General features: G+C 42.4%; 1 protein-coding gene across 1 annotated transcript in view; it reads right to left on the minus strand.

Annotated features, from left to right (window-relative positions):
* The window catches only part of LOC143289800 (choline O-acetyltransferase-like), a 28,345-nt gene extending 19,819 nt beyond the window's left edge, over positions 1–8,526 (minus strand). The window contains exons 1-4 of the mRNA XM_076598990.1: positions 8,332–8,526; positions 5,613–5,731; positions 3,598–3,651; positions 441–600 (exon numbers count right to left, since the gene is read on the minus strand). Of these exons, the coding sequence (XP_076455105.1) occupies positions 441–600; positions 3,598–3,651; positions 5,613–5,731; positions 8,332–8,526 (528 nt within the window). The remainder of the gene's footprint in view (positions 1–440; positions 601–3,597; positions 3,652–5,612; positions 5,732–8,331) is intronic.
* Positions 8,527–10,555: the final 2,029 nt, after the last annotated feature.

The following is a 10,555-nucleotide window of genomic DNA, read 5'->3' on the forward strand; positions in this document are numbered from 1 at the left end:
ACTGACTAACTAACTGAATCGAATAATTAGCAGGTAAAATGAACACACGAACTAATGGACAAACAGGCAGACAGACATACAGATGGATAGATGGATAGACAGAATGATAGATGGATGGATAGATAGATAGATAGATAGGTTCAACCTTCAATTCAATAGGATATAAAATCAGCCTTCTCTTTGGCTAAACAACGATTGTGCCAGACAGTGAACGAAACTAGTCTCGGATTACGTTTTCGACTCTAACACCAAGCACTACGCACCACAACCACACTGCCTGCAGTTACGCCGGTCCAGCTCTGGCAAGTGTCCCGCTTGCGGGCTAGTACATTATTCAAGCTGCCGTTTTTATAACTACAAGGTAGCACAGGTTGCGTTTCAGCTGAAAGGCCTACCTGGAAGCGATGGCACGGAAAGATTGTGAAAAGGTTAAACATTACCTGGTTTTTACGAGCCACAATAATGAAGGACGGTCCCTGTTTTCCCAGGTTGGTGATCAGCTGGTCAGAGGGAATGCCAGGTCTCCTGTAGCTGGACAACAGTCTGTACTCCTGTGCCATGCACATGGGCTGATTTGGTATTGGCGCAGGCACGGTCCCGCTAGTAGAAGGATAGAGGATAGTGTTCACTATACACAGCAACAGAAGCAATATGTGAAAAGTATAAACATGGCATGATTTCTTTAAACTCCACACCATGGGTGTGAAAAATCTTGATAAAGAATTAAACTTAAAAAAAGAAGATAATCTACAAACCGCGATTTTTTTTTTTTTACTTACTTGTGCAAACAGAGTCTGTGTTATAACATACCAGGTGTTCGCATGGCAAAGTTTAACAAATTCATTTTCCCTGAAAATACTTTGTCTGTCAGTATCAAATTTGGATTAAACATTGTGGGAAAAATCTTTTCAGTCATACCAATAATAGGCTATAAGTCTTCCGGAAGAAGCCGTATATCCGTATAATGGACGTTTATTTCGTTGAGACTACTGATCAAGAAATTTATGATTATTGGGCCCTTCTCAGTTGCCGGAAAGTATCTTTGGGTTTGAGGCGAACTGAAAAAAATCTAAAATAATCGAGATGCTCGATTTATACGGTATTATCATCTCGAATACAGGAATCAATTTTTAGCACACAAAAAAGAGTTTTAATATCAATTTTGGTTGTGAGCTGGCTGATGCGTTTTCGTGTTGTGGGTTAGTCTGCTTGTTTCTTACCCTAACGTGCTTGTTCATTCCCACAATAATGTTTAATACAGAACCCATTTTTAACGATCTCTCTCTCTCTCTCTCTCTCTCTCTCTCTCTCTCTCTCTCTTCTTCTTCTTCTTCTCTCTCATAATTAATTCCTTGTTGGATACAGCGTGTATCACAGGTGAGTCTTGAAGGCCTTGCCTCTCTTGTTCTTGCTTTGGACAGATACTGACACTGCCCTCGCGAAAATGTAACCGCGTCGTTTCAACAACTCCCAGCCTTTAGTATCAGTTATAAGTCCTGCGCGGTGTTTTAGACAACCAATGATCAATTCCGTTTGCCAGATCCTGACAGCCAAAACAGCAAGGAACCCTGTCTTTTCATCAGAAATTTGTGAGTACTATAGTTCGTTCGCCAGGAACATAGTGCAGATCTTTGTCCTTTCTCATCTGAAGTACGAAGATGCTGTCGCGGTACAGAGTGCTTAATGTTACCCCGGTACATTTCGTACTGACAGGTCAAATATTTATGTGTACTGTGGAACCAGTTGTCGCCAGATGTGACTATGGTTTGGGGCCAGGTCTGACTGGTCATGTTTTTATGACATACTACAGCTGAAGCAGGAAGATGATGGCAAACAACAATGCCTACATCTTATTCTCAAGGTGCTAGTTTCGACGATGGTAGTGATGCTTTCTGGTATGTTGGTAATGGTGGTGGAGGTGGTGGTGTAAGAAAGTAAGCATCCTCTGTCCACATCATTACAGCTTTGGACGCGGACAATATTGTGAAACCAATCCATGTGGTATGTGGACGAGAAATAAGAAGAGATGGAGAGAGGGAATCGAGAGGTTACCATCGTCCTAGATTTATCGAAAGCCTTCAACAAAGTTAACCACACCCTCCTCATTTACAAACTGCATCGTCACGACAATGTGGGCTACCTCACGCTTGGGTAAAGAACAGTCTCAGTGACAGATAACATACAGTCTTGGTTGAGTCAGAGAAAACTGATTTTGTGGCAGGTGAATCTGGAGTCCCCGAGAGACCTAGTCTGTTTTTTTCCTACAATAATGTCCTACCTAGTATCAATACCAAGATCCGGTTTTGCACTAATGATATGATATAGAGGAAACAAGTCATCAAGAAAGGAGATCAGAAGGTCCTCCAGCAAGACCTGGACTCCTTTTCTATCGGGAAAAAGAGGTGGTCAGTGATATTTCTATCGCATAAATCCTCTACCTTCAGTACAATTCGCAAGGACAGAATCTGCACATGAGGTTCAGAATGACAGCGACATCGAGTACATCGGTATCACCATCTAGAATTATATGAAATGGGGAACCTACATCACCAGCATCACAAACAAGACCAGTACAGCCGTTGGCTTCCTCAAACTAAACCTCGAAATCGGAGCTAGAAAAAACAACAACAAAAAACACACGAACATAGCAAGAAAAAAAGAAGAAAGAAACGAAAGAAAAAAGAAAAGAAAGCTAAACACTTGTTAAACCGATCCTAGAGTATGTAGCCGCGGCGTTGGATCCATACACTGAAAAGTAAACCGCATGATACTGAGAAAATCCGGATGAGTACAGACCAACACCGCCAACAACAACAAAAAAAAAAAAAAAAACAAAAAAAAAAAAAAAACCTCACATCCATCATGCAACCGTCTCAACTGACCCACACTGCTGGAACGGCAAAAAGAACCAAGGCAAAAAATTAAAGAAAAACATCCACCACGGCCAACTATCTGTAAGGTCTGCATACTTGCCAGCGCCATTAAACAGACTGAGCATAAGGAAATAAAATCATTGCTATGGCATCCAAACCTGAAGAATACAGCAAGTGAAAGACGTCGTATTCCTCCCGAAGGACATTGTCGGATTGGAACGCATTACCCAGGAGGTCATAACAGCTGATTTCCTGGACCATTTCAAGTCCAGGCTGGCCTCTCTCTAAAAGAATCACACAAAACACTGCCGGTTATTTGCTTGTGAAAGTGCATGCTGGAATGATCTTGGTGGGCTTGACATAGCCTTCTGCTTGGTAGGTTTCCACACCATAGGTATCATGCGCCTGTGCTGAAAATGATAAAAACATGACAGTTGTCCTCTTGCAGCACCACACTTTACATTTGTCCTTTTCGTTTTGTGTCGGTATAGATGTTGGTGAGTTGGTGGCGATGAGTGAGGGGTGTGTTTCAGGGGTTGGGAGTAGGGGAGAGGGAGGAGAGACATGGTGCGAAAGATGTTTATATAACAGATATCCACAAGCCATCAGTTTACCGTCCTCTCCTTCAGTCTTTGCTCACTTTAGCTCTCGCTTGAAATTTGTAAAAACAAAAACAAACAAGAAAGAAAACAGGGAAGAAAATATTGTTCTATTGTATACTCACGCGTCAAGCTTCTCCGTGAAGTTAACAATGTCTTTCACGATCCCCGATGCAAAACTGAAACAAGAAGACGTTGGTACAAAAATGATCGTAGAAAGATACGAGGCAAAACACACACACACACACACACACACACACACACACACACACACACACAGAGAAAAAGGGAAAGAGAGAGAGAGAGAGAGAGAGAGAGAGAGAGAGAGAGAGAGAGAGAGAGAGAGGAGAACATGAGTACTTGTTTTCAGGATAGACAAATGCAATGGAAGACAGGGTCACGCAGACAGAAAAAATAGACAGGGTGAGACAGAGACAAGGACAGAGAGAAGAATGACAATCTTTCACTTATAGAAAAAACACACAAAAAAAACAGGAAGAGTAGTTGAAGTGAGAGAGAGAGAGAGAGAGAGAGAGAGAGAGAGAGAGAGAGAGTGAGAGAGAGACATACAAACAACACAGGGCAGTGAAAGAAAGAAAGAGAGAGAGGGAGAGAGAAAGATGGAAATGGAAATGGAAATGATTATGGTCTATTCATGTAAAGGACCAAAGCCCTAAATGAAGGTTCGATTAAAAAAAAAAAACAACAACAAAAAAACAAGCAAACAAAAGAACACCAACAAACAAATAAACAAACAAAAAACCCAGTGAAATTTTTAACCACGTTTTCATTCTGTGATCTCATCAGCCAAATCCGTCGGAAGAGACAACTATGTATAGTTGTTTTTTTTTTTCTGGGAAAGCAATTCTCTCTCTCTCTCATATTCCGAAATGCTGGGCAACCCAGTTACTCGTTTATATTTGCTACTTTACAGAGTGGACAAAACAAATCACCACGCAAGCCCCCTCTTCACATCTCTGTACCCTGGCCTCAAAGCCTTCATTTTTCAAAAGTAGCCCCCCCCGCACCCCCCACACTCCCTCCTCCCTGGCCTGCAGCTTCTCTTGCTTTCTGTTCACATACAGTATGGGTATTGTCCATCATCCCACAGAACCAGATCTGTGCATGCGTATGAACGACTGGTGTGTAAGTGCTTTGTGGCGGCACGTTACAAACACTATACTATTATGATGGTCATGATGACGACGATGATGATGACATCTGAAATACTGAGTACAATATTTGAAAAAAAAAAAAAAAATCAGGCACACTATAATGAAATTTCGATGGATTTCGTTTTCCAGAATGCTTCATGTGAAAATGTAAACATGGCTTTGCATAGTGTAATACTGTATTGAATATGAAATACATCTGTAATATTTCACTTGTCTTGATAGGGTTCTGCCAGCTCTGATAGTTACAGTAAAGAAGCGTTTGACGATTCTAATATATATATATATATATATATACATATATATATATATATATATATAGATGTGTGTGTGTGTGTGTGTGTGTGTGTGTGTGTGTGTGTGTGTGCGTGTGTGAACAATTTCAACTCCTTGATTAACACAGATATACCCATATTCATATTCAATCAAACTGCTTTTCAACGCCATTCTGATCAATTGCTTGTATTTTTTTCATCGAGAGCGAGAGAGAGAGAGAGAGAGAGAGTGATGGAGGGAGGGAGGGAGGGAGATTACAAAACTTTATTACTCAAGGAAAGAGATTACAAAAACTTTATTACTCCAGGAAAACTTTTTTACTCCAGGAAAGAGATTTAAAAAAATATTACTCAAGGAAAACTTTATTACTCAAGGAAAAAGATTTTAGGCATTGCCTAGTCTTTCAATCTGTCCTTGTGAAAACAATAAGAAAGGACAATTAGAAAGAATGAGAGAGAGAGAGAGAGAGAGAGAGAGAGAGAGAGAGAGAGAGAGACAGAGACAGAGACAGAGACAGAAACAATGGTAGCACCAGCCAGCCAACCAGACAGACAGACAGCCAACCACACAGGCAGACAGAGAAAGTAGAGAAAAACGGATCCCGGAGAAGCGAAGACCACATACAGTGAACATGGTACACGTATATGTTTGTGGTCAACGCGAAGAAACATTGAACGATCAGCCACATTTACCGAAGGTGCTCCTCTTTAGTAGTGAAACGAGGCTTTGAACTGGTGATACTCGGGTTAGAGTTAATGGGAAGTGGAAGCCGAACTTGAAGATACATGTTGTCGAGCCACCAGTCAGTCGCCTGTAAAAGAACAAAAACAACAAATAAATTAAACAAATTGATATAAGACTTTCTCGAATTCACTGTGTTTGTATTGTGGCATGCTGATATAAATCACTAAGCCAACAAACAAACAAACAAAACAAACATGGGGCAAGTTGTTCACCTACTTCCCATTATCATAGGCACAGACTGCAAAGAAGAGTGGAGTGTCTGGATCCAGGTCTCTTGTCTGTCTCCGTATCTGCCTGTTTGTCAGTCAGTCTGTTAGTCTGTCTGCCTGCCTCTACCCCTCACCCTCTCCCTCTCTGTTTGTTTATTTATTTATTTTTTATTTATTATTATCATTTTATTAGTATTACTATTATTATTACTACTACCTTTTTCTATATTATAATTATTATTCATTTATTTATTTATTTATGTAAGTTTATCTATTATTTGATGAAAAGCTTAAAACAGTCCACAGCTTCAAATATCTGGGAGCAATCGTGTCAGATGAAGGATCTAAACCAGAAGTACTCTCGAGAATTGCCCAAACAACAACGGCACTCAACAAGCTGAACACCATTTGGAACAACAAAAACATCGCTCTCAGCTCAAAAATCAGACTGATGCGTTCCCTGGTTATATCAATATTGCTCTACGCCTGCGAGACTTGGACCCTGACTGCAGACATCGAGAGAAGAATCCAAGCTGTCGAGATGAGATGCTTTCGTAGACTACTTGGCATCTCCTACAGAGACCACATCACTAACACGGAAGTGAAGAACAGAATCAAGCAAAGTATTGGACCCTACGAAGACCTTCTGTCCATAGTGAAGAAACGCAAACTTAGGTGGTATGGACACATCTCCCGATCATCTGGTCTTGCCAAAACGTTCCTGCAAGGCACCGTACAAGGAGGCAGAAGGAGAGGACGGCAGAAGAAGAGATGGGAAGACAACATCCAGGGGTGGACAGGCTTGACGCTCGGTGACGCCCTGAGGAAATCAGAAAACCGTGAAGAGTGGAGAGGGGTGGTGGTCAGGTCAACAGCGGTGTCCCAACGGTCTGAACCCAGACTACGGGAGAGGTGAAGGTGAAGGTGATCTATTATTTATTCCCCCGTTTTTTTGGGTTTTTTTTTTCAAGGCCTGACTAAGCGCGTTGGGTTACGCTGCTGGTCAGGCATCTGCTTGGCAGATGTGGTGTAGCGTATATGGTTTGTCCGAACGCAGTGACGCCTCCTTGAGCTACTGAAACTGAAACTGAAACGGTCACACGGCCGCGTAGAAAGGGAGAGAATCTAAGCGCACTGGTTCGATTCCCACACTCGCCAGTATTCCCTCCCCCCCCACCCCCGCCCCCCTCAGCTTGAACATGAGTGGTAATCTGGATGCTAGTCATTCGGGTGATATGATAAACCGAGGTCCTCTGTATAGCATGTATTTTAGCGCACGTAAAATAACCCACGGCAACAAACGGGTTGTCCCGGGTAAAATTTTGTAGGAAAATCAACTTGATAGGAAAACAAATACATTTAAACTGTGGTTGTTTGTTTTACAGATTTGACACGTTGTGCAGGTCAATATACAAAAAGTGTGCATGGGTGTTTGCATACGGGCGTGTGTGTGCATGCGCACTTGTGTGTGTGTGTGTGTGTGTGTGTGTGTGTGTGTGTGTGTGTGTGTGTGTGTGTGTGTTTTAAATAATGGAAAGTTATCGGACTTGCTTTGGTATGACTGAGTTGAGTATTATTTTGTTATGTACATGTTGTATGCCAAATTTTACCGTTTTGCTTACAATCTGTATGTATCACCACACTTAATTTCTCTGCTGAGATGATAAAGGTATTCTGATTCTAATTCTGACATTTGCAGGAAGAAAAAGCATGGGTGTCGCCGCTCTGTAGCGACATGCTCTCTCTGGGGAGAAATCTGTCGTGACAAAGAGTAATACACACCAAAAAGCTTTTTAATGGAGAACACAAAACAGACACAAATAAATGTTTTCTCTTCACACACACACACACACACACACACACACACACACACACACACACACACAAACAAACACACACACACACACAAACACAGAGAGAGAGAGAGAGAGGTGGTGGGAAAAACCAACAGTAAATATATTGTTGTCACGTAGTAAATTCTCTTTTTAACTCTCTCCATACGAACGGCGAAAGAGACGACGTTAACAGCGTTTCACCCCAATTACCATCATCAAAATATTGCAAGCGGAACGCTCTTATACTGAAGAGGTGAATGTTGACAAAGAATACCACAATTCTGACGACGGAAGCTAAAGGTTGGGTCATTAAGACACCCACTGGACATCCGAGGGGTCTGTGTAGAGGAGAAGAGAGGACTGGCCGTACTGAGTGAGTTAAGCTATCTTTAACGAACTCTGTCTCTTGTCCCTCTAACTGAGGTTGCTGAGTAATAACAATTATGGTGATTGGGAAGCTTTTTCTTATTTTGCATTTTGTATCTTTCATTTTGGTTAAAAGGCATGCGCGCACGCCCATTGCACACACACACACACACACACACACACACACACACACACACACACACACACACACACACACACACACTCTCTCTCTCTCTCTCTCTCTCTCTGTCTCTTACCCAGTTGTCTGTTTCACTCTGTCGTTTCAGTAGGTGAGACTGCAGTTTCTCTCCCCAGGCCCCAGGGGTCATGAACTCGAGTACGTTTCGCAATGTCACGTGCAGCTCGTGCGGGCTGATGACAGTCGTGAGCACAGTCAAGTATTTGTTCATCGTGTCCTTCAGCTCAGGCACCGGCAGCTTGGGTAGCGTCATCTGTGCCGGTTAAACACTGATTGTCAATAAAGGAATATATCAAAGCACGATAAATGAACGAAGAAATGAATGAATGAACGTTGTATAAATCGATGAACCAACGAGTAAATGACTGTAGAAGAACGAACGCACTCACGAATGAATGAGAAAACTCGAACAGTCGGATATCTTTCCAGGGTGTCCAAAATCACAGACACTAAAAGCCTGGACCGCGGATTTTGTGAGAAAGAAATACCGATTAGACAAATAAACGCATAACTCACGAACTTTCTAAAGTTCTGATGGGGCATTGGAAGGAAAGGAGGAAGTTGGGGGGGGGGGGGGGGGGGGGGGGGGGGGGGGGGGAGGGGAGGGTAGGAAGGATAAGGATGGAGAGTAGAAATAACAAGATAAGTATTTTTTGCATACAGTATAAAACCTTAAACTGAACTTAATTGGCATAATTAATCATTACACATTAGCCGTGTTCCTTGCCTGTTGGGAAGACGCAGATCTGTCAGCCTCCCGTGAGTTGTCTCCGACGGCATCATGATTGTAGCTGCTGCAAAACCTAACCCTCTGATCCCATGGCCCTGACTTCAAAGACTGCGGCAGCCGTGATGAGACCCTGTGACATCGACAAGTGAGCTGCCGCGGCGGAACCTTAAGGGCAGAAGAAGGAAGTGACGTAGTGCTGCTGAGGCGACATGGCGTCATCCAAGGAGCCAGACGGTTGTAGATCTGGCCGTTTGAGGGCAGAACCTCGATCAGGGGAAAACGGCTACAACTGTGCCAGAGTCTGCCCTTCATGTTTGCTGTTTCCGGGTCAAGTCAGCTCGTGCGCAGAGGGTTCAGAAAGTTCACCTAGAAATGGAGACATGTGAGGATATCTTTATTATCTGTATCGTGAAACTGGTTCCTTTTCGTTGTTTTGTTTTGAATAATTATTACGGTATTTACCTACATTTTGTTCTGCGTTTTGGACCAGGAGATTCTGGGGGGATAGAAGGGCTGGGGTGGTGTTGTGTTTTATTCGTTTTTTTTCTGTTGTTCTTAAAGTTTCAGACAGTTGGAAATCTTTAACTCGAAGTGTAGCATCCCAAATCATCCCGTCCCTTCAGTCGGTCCCTGGAGGAAAGTTCTGAGATGCCAAAAGGAAAGAAAATAAGATAATTATAGTCAGAAAAAACACCGATTTTGATCAAATTAGAACATCCTTGTCATGAGATATTGCACTACTGGCTTTGAAATATTTTGAAAAAAATGAATCGTTGCATGGCATTTCTTTATGATACCTTCTGGTGTCACGTTGTGCCAAATACGTTCGGCTAGTTGATTACTTAGAAACTTCTGCACGGATTTAGTTGAACTTTGAACAACTGATGCGTGTTCTTTGTAACGTTATTGTGAATTTCCTGGAGCTTCGCGAAACGTCTTTCCAACATTCAACTTTCGACATTTTTCAGAGATTATCAACTGATTATCATTTCTTGTTATTTTGCGGGTCTTGTTTTCCTTCTTTTGTGCAACGACTGATCATTCAGTTCTATATGTCCAGTCAATCAAACTTGCTTCCAAGAATCAACAGCGTGAAATACAACAGAGTGGCATTAAACTATTTTCTCCCATTTTTGGCATGATTATTCTCCGTGTGTAAGAAAAATATGCTGGCCTTTGCCCAACAAATGAAAAACAAATTTTAGGTATGTGTGTGGTGTGAGGACGTTTTGGGATAGATGCTTTCGTGAAGTAAGACTAGGATCGTAACAGCATGGGTGGGAGGGAGGGAGGAAGGGGGGAACGCCTAAGTATATTCCTCGTGGTACGTTTCAGGATCATGAGACATGCCCCAGAGAACGCTTCAGGTACATGAAACTTACCCCGGGGTACATACAGAATGGGGTGGAGGCGCTCGCTAATGCACAAGACTACGTGTGACCAGCATTTGTTGTGGCCGCTGTGTTTAGGAGACAAGGTCGTGTGAAATGCGATATGATCACATCTGTTTTTGTACATGGTAACACGGTAAATGACCATCAGTCTTTCCCAT

Source organism: Babylonia areolata, chromosome 1 (genome assembly GCF_041734735.1).
Source record: "Babylonia areolata isolate BAREFJ2019XMU chromosome 1, ASM4173473v1, whole genome shotgun sequence".
Lineage (NCBI taxonomy): Eukaryota > Metazoa > Mollusca > Gastropoda > Neogastropoda > Buccinidae > Babylonia > Babylonia areolata.